Source organism: Corticium candelabrum, chromosome 5 (genome assembly GCF_963422355.1).
Source record: "Corticium candelabrum chromosome 5, ooCorCand1.1, whole genome shotgun sequence".
NCBI lineage: Eukaryota > Metazoa > Porifera > Homoscleromorpha > Homosclerophorida > Plakinidae > Corticium > Corticium candelabrum.
Genome location: NC_085089.1, coordinates 5,576,899 through 5,604,351, shown reverse-complemented (window position 1 = coordinate 5,604,351; position 27,453 = coordinate 5,576,899). Strand labels below are relative to the sequence as shown.

General features: G+C 43.0%; 4 protein-coding genes and 1 long non-coding RNA gene across 8 annotated transcripts; 2 read left to right on the top strand and 3 right to left on the bottom strand.

Moving 5' to 3' along the window:
- The first annotated feature begins 1,340 nt into the window (after positions 1-1,340).
- LOC134179612 (uncharacterized) lies at positions 1,341-2,133 on the top strand. Its single transcript, XM_062646548.1, has 2 exons — positions 1,341-1,591; positions 1,644-2,133. The coding sequence occupies exons 1-2, from the start codon at positions 1,341-1,343 to the stop codon at positions 2,131-2,133; spliced, it is 741 nt and encodes a 246-aa protein (XP_062502532.1).
- Positions 2,134-13,465: 11,332 nt separating this feature from the next.
- On the bottom strand, positions 13,466-14,973 carry LOC134179611 (MFS-type transporter SLC18B1-like). Its single transcript, XM_062646546.1, has 2 exons — positions 14,394-14,973; positions 13,466-14,312 (listed from the first exon to the last, which is right to left on the bottom strand). The coding sequence occupies exons 1-2, from the start codon at positions 14,971-14,973 to the stop codon at positions 13,651-13,653; spliced, it is 1,242 nt and encodes a 413-aa protein (XP_062502530.1). The 3' UTR covers positions 13,466-13,650.
- Positions 14,974-16,236: 1,263 nt separating this feature from the next.
- LOC134180493 (uncharacterized) lies at positions 16,237-17,508 on the bottom strand. Its single transcript, XM_062647659.1, has 3 exons — positions 16,874-17,508; positions 16,755-16,811; positions 16,237-16,693 (listed from the first exon to the last, which is right to left on the bottom strand). Exons 1-3 carry the CDS (start codon positions 16,928-16,930, stop codon positions 16,436-16,438), a joined length of 372 nt encoding a protein of 123 aa, XP_062503643.1. The 5' UTR covers positions 16,931-17,508; the 3' UTR covers positions 16,237-16,435.
- A 2,455-nt stretch (positions 17,509-19,963) lies between these two features.
- Positions 19,964-22,994, bottom strand: LOC134180031 (uncharacterized). Of its 2 annotated transcripts, none has more exons than XM_062647095.1 (11): positions 22,778-22,994; positions 22,515-22,723; positions 22,239-22,285; positions 22,059-22,181; positions 21,933-21,980; positions 21,812-21,850; positions 21,704-21,742; positions 21,563-21,646; positions 20,466-20,559; positions 20,185-20,399; positions 19,964-20,113 (listed from the first exon to the last, which is right to left on the bottom strand). In XM_062647095.1, the coding sequence occupies exons 2-10, from the start codon at positions 22,555-22,557 to the stop codon at positions 20,347-20,349; spliced, it is 570 nt and encodes a 189-aa protein (XP_062503079.1). In that variant the 5' UTR covers positions 22,558-22,723; positions 22,778-22,994; the 3' UTR covers positions 19,964-20,113; positions 20,185-20,346. The 2 variants fall into 2 exon arrangements, with proteins under 2 accessions (XP_062503079.1, XP_062503080.1); XM_062647096.1 differs by having other exon boundaries at positions 22,791-22,994.
- A 50-nt stretch (positions 22,995-23,044) lies between these two features.
- LOC134179850 (uncharacterized) lies at positions 23,045-27,235 on the top strand. Of its 3 annotated transcripts, none has more exons than XR_009969904.1 (11): positions 23,045-23,230; positions 23,421-24,047; positions 24,107-24,187; positions 24,254-24,334; positions 24,408-24,520; positions 24,584-24,846; positions 24,906-25,073; positions 25,136-25,229; positions 25,286-25,771; positions 25,841-25,953; positions 26,673-27,235. It is a non-coding gene; the product is annotated as an uncharacterized LOC134179850 (long non-coding RNA). The 3 variants fall into 3 exon arrangements; XR_009969903.1 differs by having other exon boundaries at positions 24,107-24,334; positions 25,286-25,483; positions 25,619-25,771; XR_009969902.1 differs by having other exon boundaries at positions 24,107-24,334.
- The last annotated feature ends 218 nt before the right edge of the window (positions 27,236-27,453 follow it).

Below are 27,453 nucleotides of genomic sequence, written 5' to 3'. Positions count from 1 at the left end.
AGTACATTTCTCTACACAAAACCTGTGTAAGACTTGATTTTATTATGAGAATGCCTTTCCTTGCAACCCTGACTCTGCAGATGCAAGGTCTTACTCGAGAACTCTAATCTTGTTTTGAAGTTCCACTATTTCATTTGCTTGTTGTTCAGTTATCGGATGTAAACCATCAGCTTCAGGGCCTCAGTGACATTTTTGACAACTAACATTGTCATCTTCAATTTTGAGATCACTACTATACACATGTCTTGATCAACTGCAGATGAGGTAGAACAGCCTCTGCTTTCTGATTTAGACATTACAGCTATGGAATAGTGCGTGTGTGTTGTGTTACTTTAGACATAAACTGTTGCTGGTACTTGTAGACTGGCAGTGCTAATTGTAAACAGACTACAGAGTACGCGTACTGTACTCTGATCCGCGTCAGTGTACTTATCGAGTGCAAGTTATCACAGTAAGATCTTCGACTTGGCCAATCACATATATACAGAAGCAAGCTAGACTGCTCAGAAACAACGCGGAACGCCTACATGTCTGGTTACCCGAAATGGGTTCCAGGTGGCATGATTTCACTCGCCAAAACTAATCCATCTCTAAGCAATGAGTAGTCTGTGCTTCCACTCTACGTGTATCTGTTCAGAATGTGAATCAGGCGCCTTCAGCTTGAACAGCAGTCTCTTACCCTCGAGAAGCCGTACTCAAGAAATGGCTTCCTACGCGTCTCTACGCAGGCAAAGTCTCTCACAAGATGCACGAAATGGTAAGTAGTGAACTTACTTACAAAGCCTAGTCAACGGCAAGATGATCTACGGTTCAGAAGCAGACCCGGAAACGTGGACTTTGTGTGTACAGCAAGATCGGCGAAAGGTGTGTGTTACCCTCGAGATAGCGCATGCTCTAAAAGCTCCACACCCCCCCGAATATCGTCTATTGAAATGTACAGTCTATTTATGTAACGAGATAGCTTGACATCACTACAGTGACGTCATACTAGTAGTTGTATTCTACCAGTTTTGTAAGCCGGACACAGTTGTTAGCGCGTAGTCTTCTTCAATTGTGTTACAGCTGCTGGTGTTGTAAGCAATAAACTAGCAACACGTCACATGGTGTCAGAGTGAGTGGGATATTCGACAACGCCTGTCTAGCCCGAGAAACACACTCAACAAGTTCGACGACATGACCACGAGTCCGGAAGCAACTGCAAGACAGCCAGACGTACCAGGCTCAGCACGACGCGGAGGATATGCTATCCTCGCTCTGACAGCGAACCGCATGCCCCACTCAATGTGAAAGATCGCGCGCACCGCGGTGAAAATTGGCGCCGTTTCGAGCGGGACTGGAAGATGTACGAGCAAGCCGCCAAGATCTCCATCGAAGCACCCGATGTAAGAGTAGCAGCCTTATTGCACATTATCGGACATGATGCTTTAGACATGTACGATACTTTTGACTGGGGAGACCACCCTGAACACAAAGACAACATTGAGAAAGTGCTTGAGCAATTCAGGAACCGCCTAGTTTCCGAGAGCAATGAGACCTTCGAACGCTACAAGTTCTTTAAGCGGAATCAGGAACCAGAGGAAATGATCAATGCGTATGTAGCAGCCGTTATGAAACTCACTGACTCATATGCAATTTTGGCGCAGCCACATCTGGGACCGTCTAGTCCACGGAATCCGTGATGACTCCCTTCGTTTCAAACTGTTAGGGAAGAAGCAGCTCAGTCTAGCAAAATACCTGGAAATTCTTCGATCCAGTCAGATAACTTTTCAACGAGCACAAGAATTTTCAGTTGATGAAGCAGCACCTCTACACTCAGTCAGGTGTGGACCACCATTCAAGAATAGAAGGCTACCTCCAAAGAAAACCCAAGCGAAAGAGAGCAGCAAATTCAAGCCTCATGCACACAAAGGAGGATACACGGGGAAGACAACTGACTCAAAGAAATTGTGCAGTTACTGTGGTCTGAATCATACCCCACAGAAGTCAGCATGTCCAGCTGCAGATAAGACGTGTTTCAAATGCAACAAATTGGGGCATTTTGCAAGAGTTTGCCGATCGAAACAGACATCCACTACTACAACCAAGAAACCGGTCAAGTATGTAGAAGAACAGGAGGAAGTAGAGTATGTATGATTAAATGTCATCGACACAGCCAGCACAGCACGCAAAGCATTTGCAGCGTTCAGAGCTATTGGCACGAATGAAGACATTAAATTTCAGATCGACACTGGTGCATCGTGCAATGTACTGTCATTCAAAGACTATGCTAGAACCACTGGAGACAGAATGGGCCAAGAATTGTTGAAGGCCAACTCTATCCTGGTAATGCACAACGACGCAAACGTTTGTCCCAAAGGAACAAGCTAGATCACCGTGCAACGAAATGGTCACACGTTTTAGTTCATTGCCACATGGTGAATGGAAATGTAACACCGTTACTAAGATTGAAATCAAGCCAGCAGCTAGGTTTGATCAAGATTGTTGATAGTGACACAGTAAATGTAGTCACAGAGCAGACCTCGAGCGACAACGTTCTCAATAACCCAGTACGACGTCAGTACAAGGACGTGTTCCAAGGTTTAGGATGCCTTGAGGGAGAATACACAATTAAACTGAAGGCAGATGCCAAACTTGTGGTACAACCATAACGCAAAGCATCTGTTGCATCGAGAGAAGCTGTGAAGGAAGAACTGGCAAGGCTCACCACAGAAGGAGTAATAACACCTGTAACTGAACCGACAGCCTGGGTCTCTGCCATGGTAGCTGTGAAAAAGAAAAATAGGAAAGTTCAAATATGTATCGATCCCAGAGACTTGAACGAGTCAATAATGAGGGAACACTACTCACTACCTTCATTTGAAGAAGTGGTAACTAGATTCCCAAAAGCCAGAGTATTTTCAGTCTTTGATGCAAAAATGGGTATTTGGCAAATAAAGCTAGATGAAGCATCAAGCTATGTTACCGCGTTCAACACTTCACATGGTCGCTATCGCTGGAACCGCGTGCCTTTTGGTATAACTTCTTCACCCGAAGTGTGGCAGAGGAGAGTGAATGAAATAATCGAGGGCCTACCTGGAGTGGAAGTTATTGCGAACGACTTCTTAGTTATTGGATTTGGTGATACAGATGAGGCAGCTATCCAAAACCACGACCAGAATATGAAAGGTTTCCTAGAGAGAGCATGTGAACGAAACCTGAAGCTAGCACCTGAAAAATCTCGTTTGCGACTGAAGGAAGTCTCTTTCATTGGCCACAAGGTCACGTCAGAAAGTATTGTAGCAGATCCTGCCAAGATCAAAGCTATACTGGAAATGCCTACACCAACAGATGTCAAAACACTTCGACGAGCACTGGGAATGACCAACTAACTTGCCAAATTTCTACCGAAACTGTTGGAAAGATCAAGCATACTCAGAGAATTAGAAAGCAATGGCAGCAATTGGCAATGGTTAGGCAAACATGAAACAGTGTGGAATGAAATCAAGCTGTTAGTAGCCAGTACCCCTGTACTAGCTTTCTACGACACCAGGAAATATGTCACGATACAGGGTGATGCGTCACAGAATGGGTTAGGTGCAACCTTACTCCAAGAAGGCAGACCTGTCTCATATGCATCTAGAGCATTGACCAGTGCCGAAAAGAACTATGCTCAAATAGAGAAAGAGTTGCTCGCCATAGTTTTTGCTTGTGAACGGTTTGATCAATATGTATATGGCAGACAAGTCACAGTTGAATCCGATCACCAACCATTGGAGTCAATTGCAAAGAAGCGCATGGAAGACGTACCCAACCTTCTACAACGAATGTTACTTCGCCTCCAAAGATACGACCTGCAGATAACGTATAAGAAATTCACTGAACTCTATATTGCTGACACACTTTCCAGAGCCTTCTTGCAAGAACCAAACCAACAGAGTAAAGTTTGCGTACAATTGGAGGAGATCCGCATGTCAGAAGGATGGCCGGAGGAAGAAACACAGCTAGATGAGATCAGAGAAGCCACTAGCAAGGATGAGGAGCTCCAGTGTGTAATGCAGTTGATATCAAGAGGATTCCCTGCAACCAAGCGTATTGCTCCAACACCCGCCCATTCATATTTCAACTGTAGATTTGAACTGTCCGTGCAGAATGGTATCGTGTACAAGGGAGATCGCATCATCATCCCAAGGACATTGAGAAGCCAAATAATCAAGAGAATCCATAATTCTCATTTGGGAGTTGAAGGATGCTTGAGGAGGGCCAGAGAAGCTCTATATTGGCCAAACATGAATACTGCTGTGAGAGACTCTGTGTCAACATGTGACGTATGCAATTCTTTCCAACCAGAGCAACAACAGGAACCCCTATTGCCACAAAAGATACCTGATCGACCATGGTCTCAAATAGGAGTTGATCTCTTTGAGCTCCAGGATACACACTATGTCATAGCTGTGGATTACTATTCCAACTTTTTCTTAAATGGACACGCTCCAAGACACCTGTAGTACAACCGTGGTCCACAAGCTAAAAGGGTATTTTGCATGTCATGAAATACCAGATGAACTCAGAAGTGGCAATGGTCCTCAATTCACTAGCAAGGTGATTGCCAGATTCGTACACGAATGGCAATTCAAGCACACAACGTCATCACCTCACTGCCCACAATCAAACAGAAAGGTGGAGAACAGTGTGAAGTCATGCAAAGCACTAATGAAGAAGGCAATAGAGGCTAAATCGGACATTTATCTAGCCCTACTAGACTTTCGGAACACCCCAACCGGAAAGATACACTCATCACCAGCACAGAGACTATTTGGCCACCGAACTAAAACCCAACTGCCAATGTCAAAGAAATTGTTGATACCAGAATTTAACAGTACCACCTGGAGAAGTCAAAGGAAATCAGCACAAAAGCAAAGAGTCTCAGGCAAAGTTCTATGATCAAAAGGCAACATCATTATCACCTATTGAGTCAGGAAACACAGTCCGAATGAAACGAAAAGGTGAAATAGAGTGGTCACAAGCCAAGTGGCTGAAGTCAATAGGACCAAGGTCATATGTAGTAGAGTAGGGAGGATGAAATAGAGGAGAAATAGAAGACAACTCAGACTCACAGGAGAACAATTAACCATACCAAGACCTGAGAACCACACTGATGATGATGATGATCCATCATCAGCAATGGAAACACCAGCTAACACATCCCAACCTACAGACACACCAAAGAGTCAACCCCAAGCAATGGAAACACCAGTGCAGAAACAGGAACAGGATCAACAGAGGAATAGACCCAACTTAACACTACAACAGAAAACCACAGAGACAAGACGAGGAAGAACGATACACAAGCCAGCATGGATGAATGACTATGACATGACCTAGTGTTAATTATACCGTATGTCATGGTATGGAGCAGAGTTTTTTCTTTGTTAAGTTTTTATTTTGGAAGAAGGGAGGATGTAACGAGATAGCTTGACATCACTAGAGTGACGTCATACTAGTAGTTGTATTCTACTAGTTTTGTAAGCCAGACACAGTAGCCTCAGAGCCAGACCGCTTTTGCACGTGAGGGGGCGGGAAAGGCAAGTGAGAGAGCGGAAAGAAAAAAAGCGGTCTGTGGACTACGCTATTGTAAGTGAGTTCGGAAGTAGGCGTAACGACTTAACTCGTTATTACGCTAAACAAGTCTCACAGTTATTAGCTATTAACAATCTACTTACAGTGATTTGAGAACCAGTTGTTGTTTACTAACGCGATTCATGTCATCTACGGCAAGCAGTCTGTTTACACCTAGAAAGTCTGTATCTTCACAATTGCAGAATTTGTGGCAGTAAGTTTACGTCAGGGCATGAAAAACACAGCTTGTTTGGGACCAAGCAGGAATTCCGCATCACCAATTGCAACTAGACGACTACAAAACGCAAAGAAAAGACAGGATTTTGCCTTACCACTGAACTACTGTGTGAGCTTCGTCCACTACCACGGCCACGAACCGCTCTCTCGACTCGTTTGCTTGTAAGGCGCATCACCACTCGCGTGAGCCGCAGCCGACAAGCACTTCGGGGCTCCATAGACATAGGAGAATTTCCCTACTTCATAGCAGCGTCTGACGAATCCGACTCACCAGCAAAGGCAGCTGTAAATCCTTTGCGCTTAAAATAGCGATCTGATCTCTCATCAGCGACTTCAATGGAGTCACCACTAGCACCACAGGATCCGCGGGATATTGCCGGAAGCCATTGGCTGCAATGCTAGTCGGGCACAAACGTGCGGGAGAAGATGAAAAATTAGCGACTTTCCAAAGCCCGTAGGAAAGCACGCGAACACGTCCCGTCTACGGACAAGGAGGCGAAGAGATAGCATCTGCAGTGGCTTCAAATTCTGCACGCCGAACAGAGTCAAAACGCTGGACACGGCAGTTGCAATGGCTTCACCGTCAGGCATTGCTCCAAAGTCATCCATAACTACCAGACAACAAGGACGTTCGTACGCTCACACACTAACACCTTAGCAAGCTGTAATTGCGATCACTTACCTCATAACCTCTTGCACCTGCATACGCAATAGCATGTCCTGCTGCGTTGCTATTAGCATTCTCATCACCGATTGGCCGCCTTCCTGAAGGCGTGGGTTTTGATTGGCGCGGTTGCAATTGAGCGAACAAGAACCCTTCTCTTCCGAACTAGGCTTGATCGGCGAGTCCCCAGACCGCTTTTTTCTCCCCACCCTCTCCCCCGCCCTCTCACGTGCAAAAGCGGTCTGGTTCCGAGGCTAAGACACAGTTGTTAGCGCGTAGTCTTGTTCAGTTGTGTTACAGCTGCTAGTGTTGTAAGCAATAAACTAGCAACACGTCACAATTTATGCACTCAGTTCCGTTATAACCACAGTGGTGTGGTATTTATTGACATAGAAATTGATATCAGCAAACATTGACTATCAACAGTGTTAGATGCAGCACAGTGTAGTAAAGGATTGATGGTAGTATGGGATGTGTGAATAGTTGACTGTAGGTGGCATTCAGCCAATAATGTGTTTCTTGGTTGTCAATTACACACAGTCTCTAAAATACAGTGCTAGATACAGCACAATGTAGGATTGGTTGTATGGGACGTGTGAATAGTTGACTGTAGGTGGCATTCAACTCCTGAAGACATTTCTTGGTTGTCACGTACACACAGTCCCTAGCTACAATACAAAAGGATGGGGTGACGGAAGTTCAGGAAGCGTTTTCTCCGCCGTCTGGTCACTTGCACGAATCGTTCGTAGACTCTTCTTTAGTCGGACAAGGAAACGATTTTGTAAGGTAGGTGCTATCATAAAACGTGGTCGTGGGGAGGAGAAATTTGAGATTTGTGTGTACGCACACACACACACACACACACACACACACACACACACACACACACACACACACACACACACACACACACACACACACACACACACGCACACACACACACACACACACACACACCGAAAGCTCCGTATAGGACCACGCCCATTTCTGTTGTGCGACTCTATAGCTATATAGCTACGCAATCACTAGAGAAGGTTGGGCTGAACTACAGGCTACGAGAGCGTAGCCACCGTTAAGAATGAGAAAAACGTATGAAAGCAATTTTAATCTGACACCTGGTGTAAATGCAAGAGTTAGGGCAGGGCCAAGCGCGTGTCATACAGGAAGTTACTAATTGTGTCGTAATAAAGAACCAATCACAGTATTCATTAACTGATCTGAACCTCCTTCTTGTGAGCTTTCCAATGATGTTGGAATCAACCTCCTAGGCCAGGACGTCCGCTTCGAGAGATACGGGTTTTTTCCCCACGTCCTCTCCAGCTAGAGGCGAGACCACGGCCGGCTCTGGCCCGGGTCCTTCAGTTCACACGACCAACAACGTTACTATTAATTGTACTTTGCTCTGGTTCTGAATCATCAGAACAGTAACTGTAGACAGCGTGACTTCTAGCATTCTAGCTGCATTTGTGCAAAGACGGTAGCGAGCGCTAGTTCCTAGACTTAATTAATTAATTATCTTGCGTCGACGAATTTCCTTTAATTAATTAATTAACTATGGCGTGCATTAGTGTCAAAATTAGACAATGACATGAGGCGATGAGACTGTTATTTGAGATTACGAGATAAGGGAATGCAGCTACATCGTTCTTAATTAATTTTCTACTAAAGAAAATTTATTTTCGAACTCATGTTGTTGTGTGATTGCATCGAGGCTGCGCTTGTTTAGCAAATGAAAATTGTCGTGCTTGACCAGATCAGTCTGGTTCGTAGCGTCTCTCGTAAGCACCGGAGGCAAACCCTGCCTCACAAGTCCCTACACCATCATGACAGTCTACACAGAAGACATGACTTTACGCAGGACTTAGCAGTACGGATGGCTGCACGTATCCCACATCATAGTGAACGGTCATTTTCCGCTTGTCGAAGAGTGAAAACGTACTTGCGTGCAACTATGAACCAGAGCCGATTAAATCATCTAACTAATGATACTAACTGTTCATAAAGAACTGACAGACAAGTTAGATCTATCTGCATGCGCAAAGGAATTTGTTTGTGGAAACAAACACAGACTTTCTGTGTTTGGTAGATTTCTTTAGTGCAATTAACATTATTGTTGTTCACACAGATAACCAGCTTTTTCTAACCACGCCTACTAACGTGCGCTAGGCCGTAGCACTTTGGATTTGCTTCCGCCGGAGCTGATGATACCAGCCCTCGCTTGTCCTAGGGCGGTAGAAGTTGCGCTAGCACTTATATAGTAGCTACCTAAGCGAAGCAAACGTAAATTAACTTTCGCCAGTCGTTCATTATTTGGCACGTGGAGTAGCCCCATCTCACAATCTCGCTGTAGCTCTAGAGCAGGTCCATGGACGTGTACTCTAGAGGCAAAATCTACACACACACACACACACGCACATGCACACGCACATGCACAAAAACACGCACGCACGCACACACACACACGCACACATACACAAATGGCAAATGGATAAGGAGCTGCTGTTAGACGGTAATGCCCTCCAGCCAGATGGCTAGGTTCCTGTGCACTGAGCAGGAGCTATGGACCGTGCTAAGCAATCTCCTGGAGCCTGGCCAGGTGCTCGCAGGAGCACCGATTGCGACGCCAACACTGGTGTGAGCACCCGAAGTCCACCCAGACCAGGTACTCATTTATACTCCTGAGTCGAGAGAAGCAACTGTGTGTAAGTTTCTTGCTCAAGGAAATTATGCCATAGCTCGTCATCACTGTGACTTGAACCTGCAACCCTGCAAGGTCCCGGATGTATTCACTCCCTACTAGTTAAAATGACTCTCTAGCCAACTGAGTTAGAGAGTCAGAGTCTCAACACACACACACACACACACACACACACACACACACACACACACACACACACACACACACACACACACACACACACACACACACACACACACACACACACACACACACACACACACACACAGAATTCGACAGAAAACCCTAGTAGGGGTTTTCTTGGGGTCATACAAGAAAACCCTTCTAAAACCCTGTAGGGTTACTAATACAATTACCCTAGTGGGGTTTTCAAAACCCCTTCTAAAACCCCACAAAATCCCTTTCCAGGTTTTGTAGGGTTTTCGTTATCACTTGTGGTTTAAAAATAGCATATTGATATAATTTTGTATGGAAATGTCCTTAGTCCGATTAATTAAATAGGATGGATATAAAATTTGATTAAATCAAGTCCCGCCTTAAATTAAATTGGCAGGGTGTACCTATTTATAGCATGTTGTCAATTAATTAAATAAAATAGATATTACATAGTTATTTAAATCCCGCCTTTGACATAGCGCGCGTTTTCAAGGTAGCATGTGTCACGAGTGTATAGATGTACTTGAATCGTTCATTTATTACTATTCAGCTACTAGCTAGACCACAGTACGGTACACTGCATGCTTAGCTATGTGATTAAAAATATCTACAAAACTAACGTCCTCGTGGCGATCGAAGGCTACGCGGTTTGCCAGTCTGCTTTTTCACTTGGTTTCTGATGATTCTCTTGCTCTGATGATGAATCTCTAGCAGCAGCTGCGATTTCTTCCAGTTGAACCGTCATGAGCGACATTTGGTTGAGCACTCAGAAGATTTTATCGGTTTCTAATAGAAAGCAGTTGTTGTTGCTGCAGTAACGCAGACAAGAAGAGACAAGAGGTACCTGCATGTATTTGTATTATCGAGTCTTCTCCAAAAGCTTCAATCTCAGCCCCATGCATATTTGTAACAGGAAGAAACTGTCGACATCTTTGAGGTGGGTAGGCCTCGATCTTCATCGATGTTTTCACTTACGTACAATACGTACCAACAGGAAATGTGAAGCATCTGAAGTTGTTAGCGACAACCAAAGTACCCATACGTTTCTGACAGCGAGACCACGTTCAACCAAGACCGTACAACAACGTAATTTCGTAGTTGAAGTCTAGATAAGGCAAGACCATTGTAGATGACAATGCAGCAGCTACTGCAGCGCTGATGTGACAAAGTATACCTTTTGGATTAGGGACACGTCTTTGCTTGTCGCTGGACTGTGCTGTTGCAGGTGAAGGCATAGGATGCGTAATCCTCTTGCAGCCGCCAACGCTAGACGACCGCCAAAACAGATCGACCGTTGAACTTGAACTGCCGGTTGAGTCCAAGTGCCGCGTATTTGCTATTTGAACAGTGCGTGATGGTGATTGGCTACAGGCAAGGTTCCCGTTCAGGACCGATTTCCAAGCTTGATGCCGATTGGTTCATTTCGATCCTCCTTCCTATTGTTGAAATACCGGTCACATCTTGTCAGGCTCCGGGTGATAGCTGTTTAGTCTTGTCTACTGCTCGCTAAGTATGAAAGTAAACACTAGCAGTCTGTTGGTAGGCGTGATCTTGAACCACGAGTACACCCAGGTTAGTAAATTGACATGTCCAACTGAACATTCCAAAAAATTTTGTCTTCCAAAAGGTTAGAGAAAGAGAAAGAAATAGGGAAAGTGCATCCCTCTCTAGAGTGTAAAACTAATAAATTTTACTGAATAGTTTACAATTTACAAGCATGTAGTGAGGTGCCTCGGAATTCTAATACCTTGCTCGTGCCCACCGTGCGGTATTTGATTTCTCTCTCACAATTTGTAGAAAGACCAATAAGCTGTAGCCCAAGTTAGTGTGCGCGCTGTTCGTGAAGCCAGAGCTGTGAGAAATTTCTTGAGAAACATTCTCGAGATTATAGCATCTCTAGACAAGATTGACGAATTCAAATTGCTAACTTGCATGAAATTGTTCTGCTGCTATCTTTGAAACGATCTTCACCAAGTCCTAGATCAGTAATGACTGCTGCGACTGGCCCACAATTGTATACCGGCAACTTGGCAATCGTAAAGGGTTTGCTAGGGTTATGCAAGGGGTCTGGGGATGTTTCAGGGTTTTGAAGGGTTACGGTGGGTAGTGGACTGCACTACGAACTCGTGCCGTAGTTCAGTTGAGAGCATTCCATCTGCCTGTTTCTCGGTTGTAGATGAGTTTACAGATGGAGAGCGTCACGATGTACGCTGCAAAATGCTGGCAGCGCTTCTTGCAACCGAAATGTAAGGCAGAAGGCGTGGTTCAAGAGGTGTGGAGTTTCAAGCCTTGTGGTTTTACGTAGGCACGCCCTAGAAAACCCCACAGAACACCTAGAAATCTGACAAATTTTCTGTCGGATTCCCTGTGACACACACACACACACACACACACACACACACACACGCACGCACGCACGTACGCACACACACACACACACACACACACACACACACACACACACACACACACACACACACACACCACACCACACGTATTCACTCGAGTCTGAGTTCTGTCTCATAGCATCCCATGCACATATATACCTACGCTACACGTCATACAGCGAAGAAGACGTACCGACTGCAGCGGGCCGTAGAATATAAAAGCGTAAAAGTTGCTGGTAAGTAAGCGCACGTCACATCCCCTACCCCGCCCTATGGGCGGTAGCAATCTAGCTTTGGGCACGCCACTTCCGCGAAGAAGACGCACCTTCCGTCACACACGGACGCACGCACGCACGCAGAGTCAGCCCGGCGAGCCGAATGCAGCGGGCGCATCTCGCACTCTAATTAGCTAACAGTTGTGTAGAATGACTGGCTGGCGAACTTACGTCACATCCGCATACTCGGTTAATTAATTGAACAAACAATATCCGGCGCATCTCATTTCAAAGTCTCGTCTCGGGCCGTCGGAGGCAGTCGAGGCGAAATCCGACGCGACCGTTCGTCTCGGACTCGCGATCTCGGCCGGTCCACCGCGTTTCGCGACGATCCGAGACCGGCGTCGTGTCGATCGGCGCGTTACAGACATGTGGACATGTGGAGTGCAGGATTTGCATCACACACAAGAATATGTAGCCTCGAACTTCCAGACCAGAGTGCGCGCGAAACGCGAGAACTCTAGTCTGGACCAAGTCGGTACTAAAATGATTTCGGAAATAGCCTTCTAAGCCAATCAGCTCCTCATAGCCGGAATGTCGGTTGTAAATTGTGATTGGCTTAGCAGTGATTGGTTATGCTAAGTGCACTAGCGCTGATTGCGCTCGAGTAAAACCCGCGTGGGCGGCTAAGTGCACGCCAGAGCCGTGATGAAGACTCTGGTGCACGCACACATCTTAGTTTTAGTTTCAGCTTCAGTTCTTTGATATTTTCAAGCTTGCGGTGACAGGACATGCACAGCAGCGTCGCTAGACCATCACCTTTGACAACTGGTCGGGCGGTTAGACTAGCTAGCAATCTGCCAAAGAATCAAAAAATCGTCGTTTCATGCCGTCTACCAAGATATCGCCGCAAACACTGCAGACGTCTCTTCTTTGTTCGTGAGATTTCATGGCATTTACAAATGATATGTTGATCTAGGTAAAACGATCCTACGCTGTTAGGCTACCATTTAGCATCGCTATTGATAAATACTTCCGAAATCATTTTAGTATCGACTTGGTCCAGACTAGAGTTCGCGCGCTCTCTGGTCTGGAAATTCAAGGCTAAAGAATCTGGTGCAAATGACATACAGCTATGAACATCTACAAACACACAAACAACTAAAGTCCATTGAAGAACTAGATGGACTACGGAAGTGATGGGTATATAGGGCTTACTCAATTAAAACAGATTACCCAGTGGACTGGATGTTATGTATAGTCTAAAGGGACTACTAAGTACATAGGCTTCGCCCAAACCCCATTGCATTCCAAGCGTGTGCAGTCACAGAAACTGTAAACCATACTACTGCTCTGTGATTGGGCCACACAGGAGGCGTGGCACATTCCTGGTGTGTGACAAGACAGTGTCAGCCAGCCAGCCAGCCAGCCAGCCAGCCAGCCAGCCAGCCAGCCAGCCAGCCAGCCAGCCAGCCAGCCAACCAGCCAGTCCTCCACAAACACAGCCCACATACCAGAAGTCAGTTCACCTCTCTACGTTTTGAGTAACTACTCACCAAGTCTTCTAACTTACCAAGTCCCATTTCTCATGGCTACTAGCTAATAATAACATACCATTATAACACTATATATTATAATTAGAGCTCATAGCTGAATCAAGGCATAGTCCAACAATATTTCACCAGAAAGGACATCAAATTAAGAGTGGTAGAGTTTGATTACAGTGCTCACAATGGTCATAATAAATGCACAAAAAATGGCAAATGCAAAGAAAGATGTAGAGTACCGAAAGCCAAATGAAGTCGTCAGAGCTCCGCCAACAGGCCCAGCCACCGTTCCTGAGAAATATGTTGCTGCATTCCATAAACCTGTTACAGCCGCAATCAATGAGATATTCTCTTCATGTCCTCTTGAAACAGCAGTGGCAGTCATGTCTATAGCTACAGTGAGCACAACCATACACGTTCCCAGTCCAATTAGTACCATTGAGAAATACACAAGCCAAGACTGAAGTGAGAATGAAAATACAAATGATGGACCAACCAACATCATTCCACATCCTTCAATCAGTAGTCCTATAATCATTACAACTCGTGGGTTAGTGGCGTCTATCACTACACCTATAACAATTGATGATCCAACAAATGCTATTCCAAAGACGAGAAACACCAGTCCAATTTGACTTGCACGCCAGTGAAATGTGATGTTAAGAAACCGAGAGAGAGAAACCTGAATAAGCGGAACAGATGCAAATGCCACAAAAGTGTTCACACAGGCCAACAGTATAGGCATCATTTTTAACAGCAGCCATATGGGCGTTTGATTGACAGCATCACTTAATTCAGATTCCACATATGTGTCTGAAGGAAAAATGACAAAGAATGGAATTAATAAAAACAATAGACTTCCAAAAACAACATAAGGAAAGGCGAAACCCTCACTATCATACAAGAATCCTCCAAGCGGTGAACTAGTAAGAAAACCAAGTCCAAGAGTGAGCGATACCACAGACCAGGCTGTTGCAATACGTGTAGGAAACATCCTCACAAACACAGTTGTACAGGTTGTAAGAAATGCACCTTGTCCCAATCCCATCACAAAATAAATGACAGTACTGAGCCCAATAAATGGTTTCCATGAACTTATATCATCAACAAATCCAAAAATTACGCTAGAGCCCGCAACAAGAAAACTCCCGGATATGAGAAGAAACTTTACACCGATCTTGTTCATGTACGCTCCAGAGATAAATGAAGCAATGCATACAGCCAGCTGATTGCCGCCTGCGTACACACCAACTTCCGTGTCCGCACTTGATCCTTTCTTATGGGCAGCCACTTGCGGGAAGAAGGAAAAAGACAAGCAGGAGCAGACGAGGATGATGTAGGAGCAAACAAGCACCAGTGCCGCAAACGTAAACTGCAGTCGACGTGATACTACAGCTGGAGTATTTTCAAGACGTCTAGATCTAGCAGCCTCTTTTCTCTCCTCACCCGACAGCAGAAAAACCGTTTCATCCATACCAGAGGAAGGTGCAGTGCAGTTCTAATCCCAGACATCCGGGAGACGGAAGAAGCCAAAAAACACGTGCCTACACGTACAAATTAATTAACGCCGTTAATTAATTAAATAACGTTCGTTTCATAACCCACGAGCTGCACATTTTGAGTTTTTCTCTTCTTGGCACACTCCCCCACCTACACCGGCCCGCAATGCCGTACAGTCACCCTTCCCGCCTACATCTACCCTTCCCGACATCCTTCCGCCGGAAAGAAGTAGGCGGGAAGGGTCTCGCTCCGCGAGACTAATTACGGCCCGGGTCCCTCGGTACAAGTGACGACCCCGAATGTCAACGACGTTACTGTTGTACTTTGCTCTGGTTCTGAATCATCAGAACAGTAACTATAGACAGCGTGACTTCTAGCATTTTAGCTCCATTTGTGCAAAGACGGTAGCGAGCTCCTAGACTTAATTAATTATCTTGCGTCTACAAATTTTCTTTAATTAATTAATTAACTATGGCGTGCATTAGTGTCAAAATTAGACAATGAGATGAGGAGATGAGACTGTAATATGAGATCACGAGATGAGGGCATGCAGCTACATCGTTTCTAATTTTTCTATTTTAAAGAAACTTCTTTTCGAACTCATGTTGTTGTGTAATTGCATCGAGGCTGCATTTTTTAGCAAATGAAAATTGTCGTGCTCAGACGTCTCTCGTAAGCACCGGAGGCAAACCCTGCCTCAGAAGTGCTTACACCATCATGTCTGTATAAACAGAAGACATGACTTTACGCAGGATCCGACTGGGTCCAAGAAGCACTGCTTTCTGTAAGTGCTGCAGGTTGGAATAATGTCCAGCCACAGTGCAATACCTGCGTGTGCTGTGCACGCCCAACGCTTCCAACATACTGCCACATGCTGCTTACCTCCAACCGCAAGTCAACTTCTCAGCCTGTTTCCTGGTGATCACAATATCAATAAGAAGACCCCATGACAAAGTTTCGCTTTGTATTTGCGACGAAAGCTAAACGATAGCCGTCGCGAACACGACTCGTAGTCGAAGCGAGTCGAAGCGTAGTTACTTCTGGATTTGACTGTGACTTCACAGCGAATACGTCTCGGGTTCGCCGGGGCTGCGCGTCGAAATCACAGCGAGTTCGCGTTGGACTCGCGACGAAAACGCAGCTAGTACGTTTCGTTCTCGCTTAGTGCACGCTTTCGATTCGCCGCCATTTCGACTTCCATGCTCTCGCATGTTGCTCACCCAGAACTGCCATAGAACAAGCCTTGATGCTATATTCAAAGTTACAATAACTCCATAATCAAGATCTGCAAATATTCTAATTTGCTATATAGCTTTTGGCAACTAGCAGACACTTGTCTGTGATGGCCTTTGTCATTTTCTGCCATGCCTCCTTTTCTGTTTCTCCCTCGTGTATTGGGAACGCTTGAAAACAGTGGCCTGCAATGCACAAAATAATTATTGAAACAAAGCAGTATTGTAGCCTGATGCAATCATATTATTTCTCATGGCTTCAATCTTTCTAGGGTTTAGTGCCTCTTTTGAGGAGTCTCTAGACCCACACACAGTTGAACGTCTTAGGCAATCCTGATCGAACAAGATATCAACAAGATTGAGGGCCAACAAAGATCTCCTACCAGCCTTCATGGTGGCTCTGGTAACAGCCAACTTGCTGGCCCTCATGCACATTAAGGCTTGGATCACCAATATAAACTTCTACAAATACGTAAAATCAAAGGGCAGTTTGGTTCAATAGACACTCAACAATGTTCCTAACCTCTTTCTGGAGTGTCAAGGCATCTATTTCTTGTTTCTCTTGCTTGGGTTTGTCTCTCTTCAAAGACAAAACAAATATAGTTAAGATTTATTTGGGAAATCCTCCAAGCAAACCATTACTTCTGCAGAATCCAAAAGACTGATGATCTTGTCCAGTCGTCCCATGACACCGACCATGTCTTTGTGCAATGTTGAACGAGGTCTTTGGATACCTCTCTCGTGCCAAGCAAAACACACAAGTAATATGTGATGCAACTGACACAAGGTAGGATACAACTTTAAGTTAAATCATATCAACTTTGAATTAAGGAATAGATTAATGCAAATACATACCAGTCTGAAAAACACAATTTTCTACACAACACCACCCAACAAATCACCAGTACTGTACCATTTAGACTGTAACTTGAGATAGGTATAAACATATATCATATCAAAGAGTTGATCATGTTTCTATTACAAGTGGTCTACACATGCAATGATCTAGGTATACCCTGTCGCTGACTTCCTTTGACTAGAAAATGTTGGAATAGCACGTTTACACACATGCATGTATCTTCATTGTATGTACAATTTGACACATCCATACATAAACTGTACATATACTGGTACAGATCCATCATGAAGTAGATCGTCAAACATTAAAAGAGTTTCATTCAAGGATCTCTTAGGCCTTCTATAGTTTACCATGACGTATAAGAATAAGTTTGAAATCTTATAAGTGCAGGAATCACAACACATAACTCAAGAACACAACCATCCATATCACTAGATTTAGAACTAACAGACATTTATAATCTCTATCCCCACCCATCCATACACTCTAGTACATATCTACACTTCAATCTCTACACAGCTGCATAATTTACATGTATTTGCTCTGTACAAATATGGATTTAAACTTACATCAGCTGATTCTGCAGTCACTTCCAGATTATCATCATCTTCGGAATGTGTCTAACAAATTATTTAAAAAGTATTTAATTAAGATATATAAATACACAACAGTTAACCTACCATGTTCGATGATGGTCCTGATGAATCTTTACTCTGGCACACTCTTGCCTTACACAAGAAACAGAAGGTTTCAACTTTATAATAAGTGTATTTAGTATTTGAATTTTGATTGCAAACACATCTTATATTAAAGAATCAAAAGGCTTTTCATTAGTTGATTCCACCTTCCGTCTTCTTTGCTAGCATGCAGAAGAAGTAAATGTCAGTAGCCTTGAAGGAAATTTGCACAATCAATTAAGTTATCACCTCAGCAGCTGGTTTCAGAAGAATCGTGTTTCTATCTTCCTGAGCTGTTGCCTTGATCATGACATCAGACTTCTTTTTGCGTTTGTTACTCGCTTGCATGACTTCACGTTCCTAGATAGCAGCTACACTGATCAACTTCAGTTTGCAATTATATACTATGTCTGAATGTCCTACAGATCGATCTAGGTCTAGGTCTATTTGCCGTTTGGCTGGAAGCTTGTGGTGTCCTGCACAAATAATATTTACAAATAAACTTGTCAGAAGATGATCCAGCATGCCCTAGCTGATCGATGCACTATGAGTGGAGCCCCATTTGGACATCTCAGTATATAATGTCAGAGGCGTAACTAGGCATGAGGCAACCGAGGCAGTTGCCTCGGTAAAAAAAAAGGGTGTGGCGTTGGAAAAACTTTGCTAGATGTATCAGTTAGTAGATAACAGGAAAGATCGGGCATTCTGCACGCGGTTACCGAACAGAAGAAGTCCTCTTTCACCACTGTTCTCGCACTTAGCTAGCGCACGTTCACGGCACGTGAAGCACTTGCCACACACGTGACTGAGAAACCTCGAGGTTAATTAATTAATTAATTAATATTAACTTGCCTCGGTAAAATTTTAATGCTAGTTACGCCCCTGAATGTAAAGATAATCCGCGCGAAGACAAGCCATCATCAAAACCAAACTCGACACCATGACAGGGCGGGCTTCTAGATCATACTGTGTGATGAGTCGTTTCTTTCCTCGACTGTCTACTCGTAGTACTCTCTGTTTGAACTCCAGTAAGCCAGGACGCTGCTCCATTCTCTTAGTGAGCTGAAGACCACCTCTTGTTCTGCGTCAGTCCGCGACCTCCATGCTTTACGCTCAGACACCCGTCGCCGTTACTCATCCTAAGCAAATTCTACCAACACAGAGCTAACTGTGGCCGATGGAAGCGATTCTGTGGAAGCAAAGAACACGTGCACTATACGACTCAATCGTATGCTACGCACGAACACGCACCTTCCTCAACAGGCAAGACTCATCTACGTCAAAGCCGTTCAAAGTTGACGAGCGTTTTTTCGACCTGGGATTTCTGCCAGTCATAAGAGACTTTCCTGTTCAGCAAACTATAACTCTTGACAAACTATGCTTATAAATACTGGATGTATATATACGTATTTCAACTCAAGGCATAAGAGTACCGTAAGACAGCGCAATTCCAGTATGTCCAAATGAATGCAAAGAATAGGCAGAAACAATGGTAACAAAATGGCTTTGCCTGCAGGATGGTCTCGTATGACAAGTTGGCAGTCCGTTTGAAGCAAACGCAAAATAGTTTTCAGTGGTACCAGGACTTTATGACTTCAATGTCACCTAACGTAAACAGGAAGAACTCCACCAAAAGTGTCTCGTAATTACGCAAATGTGACTACAACCACCAATAAGACTACAACTTCAACAGAACAACTCTTATCGATACTGAAAGTACTTACCAGCTACCATTAGCGTAGGAAGTTTGGTGAGATTGGGGGGGGGAACGCCAAATTGGGGGTCTAATCGCCGCATTGATACAGCTTTGGAGGCTAAATATTGGGTGGGCCATGGCCCCCTCGGCCCCCCGGTTCCTACGCCTATGCCAGCTACACTGCCCATGACAGAATCCCGCGGCGAATCAGCAGCATATCTATTACGTTTCTCGAGTTAGTGACGCTTCGAGATCGAAACAAAAGCGCCGCAAGATCGTTCCTTGTTGATGGCGAGTCGAAGCGTATTTATTGTGAAGTTTCGTCGCGGATTCATTAAATTTTTGCGGCGGACTCGCGGAGAACTCGCAGCCGTGTCGCGATAATTTCGCTCTCGAGTCACAGCGAATTTCCTATAAATAGCGCTATGTGATCGCTGTGAATTCGCTGTGACTTGACGTCGAGGAAATACACGCATGCGTATTGTGACGACAGGTTTGAATGCTTTTCACCAATACTTCACTATTGAACTGAACAGTCTCAACTCCACTCTATTCAACGTTCTTCTTGCCAGTGATGGCCTTAGCCATCTTTTGCCACGAATCTTTGAGATTCTCTTCCTTCGACAGAGGGAAGAGTTTGAAGAAGTGACCTAGGACAACAAATGCCACAACAATCATGCTAACTGACACAATTTACTCTAAAGTTTGCGTGTTGTCATACTTCGGATGGCTTCTAGTATCTTTGGATCTAGTGGCTGTTTTGATCCGTCACGTGAACCGTTGCAAGTAGAGGCTCCCAAGACAGCAGGCTCAAACACAATGTCAAGAAGCCCTAAGGCCAGCTGGTTCCTCCGCCCCGACTTCAGCTCCACCCTTCTCAGTGCTACGTTGTCCACAAAACACTGCAGGACACATCACCAACTGGGACGGTACTTGCTAAGAACAGAAATATGGAACAACATTAGTGTTTGGAAGAAAACTGAAATATCATCTGTAACGTACAAGCTGTTTCATCAGAAAGCACTGCCTTCTTCGGACTGCCATACTGTCGAGGTGTTACTTGTTCACCAGCAGTTGGAGTATGGGTAGCAAGAGACTACAATAGAGAAATTGGCGAGTTTATACAAATAGTAAAAATCACAGATTTCAAGTACTGTAATAAAACCCAACATGCAGTCATATAGTCTCTACAATATTCAAGAAAGAGGATACATACACAATAACTATCAGCCTACTCCAAAAGAAAACACAGGTTGGTAAGAGTTGTTTCTGGATGCTCAGATACATGGCCACACCAAAACTTTTTCAAACAAAACAGTTAAAGAATTCTAAAGTGTGGGCAATAAAATACTTGCATGCATTTACCATACACCTCAAACTTGCCATGTAAGTACACGTCTTGCTGACTCACACAACACAAATTCCATGCAAACACGCAATTTGCACAAGTTATTGTACTACATGAGTACGTATAACTGCTTTGGAAAAACAGTAAGATGTACATCGATGCTGCATGTTGTTTGCCCAGTCTTCAAATATGTGATGTTTTAGACAAAGCAAATTGTAACTTCACATACAACCTAGCTCCTCTCTAACCTTGCAATGCATAGCAGCTCGACAATAGGGTACGGTAAATGTTCAAAAAAGACATTTGAGGCAAACCTACTAGCATTACTGTAAAGCGTTGTCTTACTCTAGGTCATCAAGACAAACACAGATGACCAGACCACCTAGAAAATTGGCTATAAAGTATACATTCCACTGTACGCTCCACCTAAAAACAAATGTGAATACTACTGCCAACAAAGGTGGTCATTTGTGGTCATTTTGATTACATACTAGGGAAGAATGATCGATGCAGTGATGCTTCTAGTTTTACATCGTTCACAAGCATCTGATCAACTTTACACTGCTTTAGAGCAGTCACTGGACAAGACGAGAAGTGTTTTGAGACTCACATTGTCATACACCACTACTAGGCCAAATCATAACAACTCAGTTCGGGTAGCCACAACGTAAGACAAATTGCCTGGCTATTAAAAAGCAACGAAACTCAATTTTGACTTGGCATCCTTTAGGATTTTTTCAATATTACATACTCTCTCAACGACCTCCATCACATGTTTCTCCAATGACTGCAGTGCAACCATGATTGCAACTTGGCCTGTTTCCTCAGGAGATGGCTAGAAACAGAAGCAGTCAGAAATCTTATGCTTAAATTAAAGCAAAAAAAGTCTTACATCACGTTCACCATAGACAATATCACTCATATCAAGGCACTACGCAGAATCAATCACAAGCATTATAATCATCACTGCAAGGTAATCAGTGAAGGCAAAGCAACCAACTTTGCTAGATTCAAGTAACTCCTTTGATTTTTCTCTTGTCTGAACATAAAAAGCCAATTAGTGTTAGAATTGGATCCAACTTATATGCGACATGCTGATGCTGTAATAAGTATATGACTACCTGGCCACTTTTACTAAAAGGTCCAGAGTCTTCCAAATCATCATTGCACTAAATATTTAAAAAAGACCTAATCTGCCTGAAATACCAGTTAGGAATGTACATGCATCAATTATGATTAATATTTACCACAAAGTCAGCTGCAGCTTTGAGTAAGGAAGCATTTTTTGAGACACATGCTTCCCTCCGGGCTTCAATTAACAGCTGCACTGTTCTTCTTCTTCTTTTTGTCTCGACTACTTCAGAAACTTCCTGCTCAAAATACGAATTGATACTACCTGCAGCTATCTAAAAATAAAAATGTATGACCTTGGTATCTAATTCAAGTTGTCTCTTGACTGCACCTGAACTGCACACTAGAGAAAGAAACAATGTTTGTTTACTTTGTGATCATATGACAGAATAGTTGCTACAACATTCATTACAAACAGCAAGGATGCAAGACACTGTTAGCTGCCAGTGTACTTCTGACACAGAATGTAAAAATACAAGATAACGACATCTATACCTACTTAGAATGATGACGTACATAACCGCGTACTGACGACAAAACCGAAAAATTTACAATAAAATTTATGAACTTACAGCGAGGAACTTCGACGACTCTTGCGTCATAAAACTCCTTCATGGGGCTCCAATAAGCCACTAGTGAATCTCCGACAGTAACAGTACAGTACCGTAAGCGATTTCGTCGCAGTTCGCGCTCCTCAATTTCCAAGATTTGGATCTGAAAACAGTTCGAGTTTGGTAGTCCTGGGGAAACAATACTCTAATGCCAGGATCGTGTTCGATTTCTGCAGAACAAACATATTTCTAGATACAATTATATATAGGTATAGCAGTTATACCTTTACACTTTACCGTTATCGTCGCCCAAATTGGAATCCACTTCGTAGTTGGCAAGAGTGGCTGGACGGGTTTTCTTTCTTCGATCCTTTGCAGACATTGAGATTGAAAGACACACAAGACGTCAAAAGACCACGTGGAATCTGAAATCACCGACAAAACTACGCGAGAGCGACTACCGATTTGCTGTTGCTTCATTCCAACGGCAGTTGACAACTTGACAACTTCACATACGGGAGGTAAATCACATACGGGAGGTTCCTAGATGATGGCGTCTGGAGTAAAGCGTGGTCCCTACAGAGAGGAGATGATGTCAAGAAGAATGAGACTTGAAGTTGAGGAAGCAATCTATCCAGAAAAGGAACTACCAAAAGATTCTGAAAATTTGGAGGATGAGACGACAACAGACATTTCCTTTCTTCAGTGGTCACCTGGCAACAGTAACAGAGAAGCAGGTGGGTAGTAAGTCTTTGTATGGGAATACTATTGTTTTTGTTTATAGAGATGGATTGATTTGATTAACGTAATTGTTAGACAAGAGCAATTGTATACGTGTAGTCATATGCTGGGCGTTTTCTTTATTATGTTGAGACTTTAAGTCATATCTGTGTTCACCTGATATTAATCAGTCAATGATGTCTGTAGAAAATGTACCTGATGATGCTGAGTCAGTGTTCAGTCTCGGTGGAAACAGTCTGTATCTTCAATTGAGCAAGAGAGCACGGTGTACCTGAAGATTGTCAAGAAGACACTGATTCCTTGTGTAGTCAAAATGATTCTGACAAAGGAAAAGGATCTGACAGATGGAACTGGGCAGACCATTTCTTTGTTGGCGACTCTCAGTTTGATCTGAAAGAGCCTGAAGTAAATTATGGGTCTGCAAGTTGCGATGGTAATGTTGACACAGATGCAGATGAAAGAATATTTCCTGGCTGTCCATTGACGTTAAATTTGAATGCAGTCCTTATAATGGAGTTCCTGGTTCACCATAAGATATCTCAGAAGGCTGCTGAAGATATAGTCGAGCTTCTTTCTGCTCACTTTCCTCCAGGGCATAAAATGTTTACATCACTATACAGGCTCAAGTCTCACTGGAGGAAGCAATCTGCCATGTCTAAATATGAAAAGAGACTTGTTTGCTCTAACTGTGACATCATAATGCAAGAGGATGAGCAACACTGTGGACATCCTGAGTGCCTTGGTGTGTGTCGACCTTTTGAGTTTCTAGTCCTTAAGTTAATATTGAAACTGCTCTTGGACAGTTATTCCTCGGTAGGCATTTTGATAAAAGTTGTGATTTCTGTCATTGTATTTTTTACTTTCTATTGCAGACCCTGCTTTTGCTCTCAGCTGCTAAGAAACTTTGAGGAGCAATCGCTGTTTTCTGACATCACCAGTTGGTCTAGCTACAGGTATATGACTAGGATTGGGTACACCCAGACACCTTGGAATATAACACTGACCTTAAACACTGATAGAGTTTCTATTTTCAAAACATCAAGAAGTGGTTCACTTTGGCCAGTATACCTTACAGTGGATGAGCTCTCACCTAAATCTCGGTAGAGTATGCAGCATATTAGTATATATGCCATTAGTAAGTCAGTATATTTGTTGACTGTGTACTGTTTATAGGTATTCTTTGAAGTATGTCATCTTGTATGCTTTGTGGTTCCAGCCTGGGAAGTCACCTATTCAAGCTTTTCTTGACCCTCTCATCCAGCAAATTGGTGTGCTTTCAAGTGAAGGTGAATTTTGTTACAGTGTTGAAGTTAGTCGTATTTTTGACATATTATGTATGGGCAATGTAGGTGCTCTATTTGAGACTGCTAGAGGAATGCAGCGTTGTAGAACTCGCCTTGTCTTGGTGACATGTGACCTCCCAGCTAGGGCAATGCTACTGTGCATGAAAATTTTTAATGGCATTGCTGCATGTTGCTATGGTTACCATCCTGGAATGACTATTGGAGATGACCATCTACATCGGTAGTGGCTGTACGATGGTACTTTAGAGAGAAGAACGCATGAATCTATGAAACAAGATGTTATAACTGCAACAGCAACTAACGCAGCAGTACGTATAGTTTTTTGTTTCTTTTTTATTGTGTTGTTACTTTATGCATTATTTTGCAGTGTTGTGGTATGCTTCCTGTGGTCTCTCCCTTAATAGCAGCACCGGGTTTCAACATGGTTGACAATATTACAATTGATTATATGCATGTAGTGTATCTCGGCATTGTTTGGGCACTTCTTGATATGTGGTTGACTCAACGATCTGAATCTTACTTTATTGGTGATAAGGTATAGAGGTCAACTGTCTTATTTTAGTTGCTATTTTAATTGACATTTCTTTGTGGAAACAGGTTGTGTTTCTGGATAGACGCCTTCTTTCCATATGTCCACCGATTGTTATCAATCGCAGTCCACACACTATGAAGGAATTCTATACTTGGAAAGGTAGGTACTTCTTTAAAATTTTGTTGAGGCTGACATCAAATCAGTACATTGTACAGCTAATGAGCTTTGCTCCTGGCTATTCCATTGGTCACTGCCTGTCTTACGTGGAGTTCTCCCAACAGAATACTTTGTCCATTATTCTTTGCTGGTGATTGGTTGCCGATTGCTTTGTCAAAGTTATATATCAAGAGAGCAAATAGAAGAGGCTCGTAAACTGCTGCTGAAGTTTTATCAAATTTATGAAGTTTTATATGGTATACACGTGTTTCGTATTAATTGCTGTGTTTAAGCTATACCATGCCTGTGATTCTCTGATTCATTGGAATGAGTGCATACGTCCTAATACATCTGTCTTATCTTTTGAACTCTGAGCTTCTCTTTATATATAGGCACAAAAGCAGTGACTATGAAAGTACACTTTCTGCAGCATTTGCCGGATGTTGTAGAGAAGTGCTTTGTGGGGTCATTCCTGCTTTTGGTATGAATCCCTAAATGGAGTTCTGAAAAGGTTTGTACAGGGCACACGATTTGTTTGCAGCCAGGTATACATAACTGTGAATTACCCCACCAAGCTGCTTGTTTGTAACTTTTGATTGTTGTGTGGGATTTAGGTTGCATCAGTTGTTATGATCATTAAGACCATTTCAGATGTGCTACCATCACTGACTGACCGGCTATTAGCACCACCTGTAGTTTGTTTGGCTACGAAATTTGGACTGATATGGTATGTAAGCTTAACATAATTATCAATTAATAGTAATGCTAATTAGATAATTCAAATTTCCATTTGCCTACATCTCTAAATTATCTGTTTATATGCGACCGGCTGAAGATCTCAAGATTTGCAAAGCAGATCTCTTTGTTGAGTGTACGAGTGTGACTTGTGAGCATGTTGTGGGCTATAGAAATTATATTTTGCTGTACTAGCAGGTCACAACTAACATATTCGTCAGACATCGGTTGCTACCTGAACATCTATATCTGTTTTGTTCTCGTCTGCAGTCAGTGTAAACTTTAAATTTGTACCTAAAGTATTGGATTTCTGTGTAGTACAGAGTATCAAGTGTTAGGAAATATTTATTGGCTCGATTGAATTGTAGCCTTGAAAACTACAAGAATAAATAGTTTGAAATTTTGCTGACATTTCTGATTCAGCATCAAATATTTTGGAACCGATGAATCTGATTTAGAAACTGTGCTGTCCGATTTCTACATCGAAACATTCTTTTGTTGTAGCAGAAATGTTATTCCATATATGCATGTTTTCTAAGAGAACTGGGATTCATTCTAGTTAATATCAACGGTCTTAATCTAAACAGCATATATATGTCATTGAAATGAAGTATATGAAGCTCAATCTCTGTTGTGTATGTGGCTTGATTTCTTTATAAAAAATTTTGAATAGTTTTTTTATATATGCCTATATATTTGTGGTTTTGTTAGGTCCCCTTTGAAGTGGAAGATTCTGTGAAAGTTTTTTGTCTACCGGATCTGTTTGTTGACCCAATCAATGTTGTTTTGAGGAGGCTTGGCAATGAGGAACTTTGTTGTGGTTCCCTTGTCAAAACTGTTGGGAGACTGAAACTAGCTGGTCATGTGATACAATCAAAGAAAAGTCACGTGACAAAGAAAAATTCTTATACTGTTGAATTTACTGAATGTCATGAAGAACAGCCGTTGTTTGATTATGTATTACTCTTTATCATTTTTGGATGTGAACGGTTTGCTGTTATTCAACGGTTTAAATTGGAGGAGTGGCCATTATTGCATAATGACGATGACTGCATGACTGATGTTGTTGATGCTTGCAGTAATCTTCAGGAGCTGATCGGAAAGCATTTACTTCCTTTTCAAGAGACTCAGGACCTGGTAGCAATTCCTGTAGGAGACATAACAGCTCAAGTAGTCTGTATGAAAATGTTAGGTTCAAGCTGTAGTTTTGTGTCTCGATTTCCTAACATTATTGAGTGTGATTGAGTTGTGAAATACTCAAGAAATGGTCTTCAGCTGATGGTGTGCCAATTCAACACTTATTTTTCTTGCAAGAACTTAATTATTGGTGTATATGTTGGTTAGCATGTACTTCTTCCATATTGTAGAATCGTGCAAAGTTGACCCCCTTCATGATCTGTAGATCTCCATTCTCTTAATTAATTATGTTAATTAATTAATCAGAAGACATGCAGCCTATAGAGCTGCTAGCTATAGGATAGACAACTGGCGT

What these genes read in the sequence shown, in the direction of transcription:
- LOC134179611 (XM_062646546.1), bottom strand. Translation starts at nt 14,973, where the DNA reads ATGGATGAAACGGTTTTTCTGCTGTCGGGTGAGGAGAGAAAAGAGGCT. An exon ending in TGGAGGATTCTTGTATGATA is followed by an intron (nt 14,313 to 14,393) that starts GTGAGGGTTTCG and finishes TTTTTCCTTCAG; the next exon opens with ACACATATGTGGAATCTGAA.
- LOC134180031 (XM_062647095.1), bottom strand. Translation starts at nt 22,557, where the DNA reads ATGAAGGAGTTTTATGACGCAAGAGTCGTCGAAGTTCCTCGCT. An exon ending in TGATGGAGGTCGTTGAGAGA is followed by an intron (nt 20,560 to 21,562) that starts GTATGTAATATT and finishes TCTCTATTGTAG; the next exon opens with TCTCTTGCTACCCATACTCC. An exon ending in GCTTTCTGATGAAACAGCTT is followed by an intron (nt 20,400 to 20,465) that starts GTACGTTACAGA and finishes TTCTGTTCTTAG; the next exon opens with CAAGTACCGTCCCAGTTGGT.
- LOC134180493 (XM_062647659.1), bottom strand. Translation starts at nt 16,930, where the DNA reads ATGGTCGGTGTCATGGGACGACTGGACAAGATCATCAGTCTTTTGGAT. An exon ending in GTCTTTTGGATTCTGCAGAA is followed by an intron (nt 16,812 to 16,873) that starts GTAATGGTTTGC and finishes TTGTCTTTGAAG; the next exon opens with AGAGACAAACCCAAGCAAGA. An exon ending in CCTTGACACTCCAGAAAGAG is followed by an intron (nt 16,694 to 16,754) that starts GTTAGGAACATT and finishes ACGTATTTGTAG; the next exon opens with AAGTTTATATTGGTGATCCA.
- LOC134179612 (XM_062646548.1), top strand. Translation starts at nt 1,341, where the DNA reads ATGTACGAGCAAGCCGCCAAGATCTCCATCGAAGCACCCGATGTAAGA. An exon ending in CCAGAGGAAATGATCAATGC is followed by an intron (nt 1,592 to 1,643) that starts GTATGTAGCAGC and finishes ATTTTGGCGCAG; the next exon opens with CCACATCTGGGACCGTCTAG.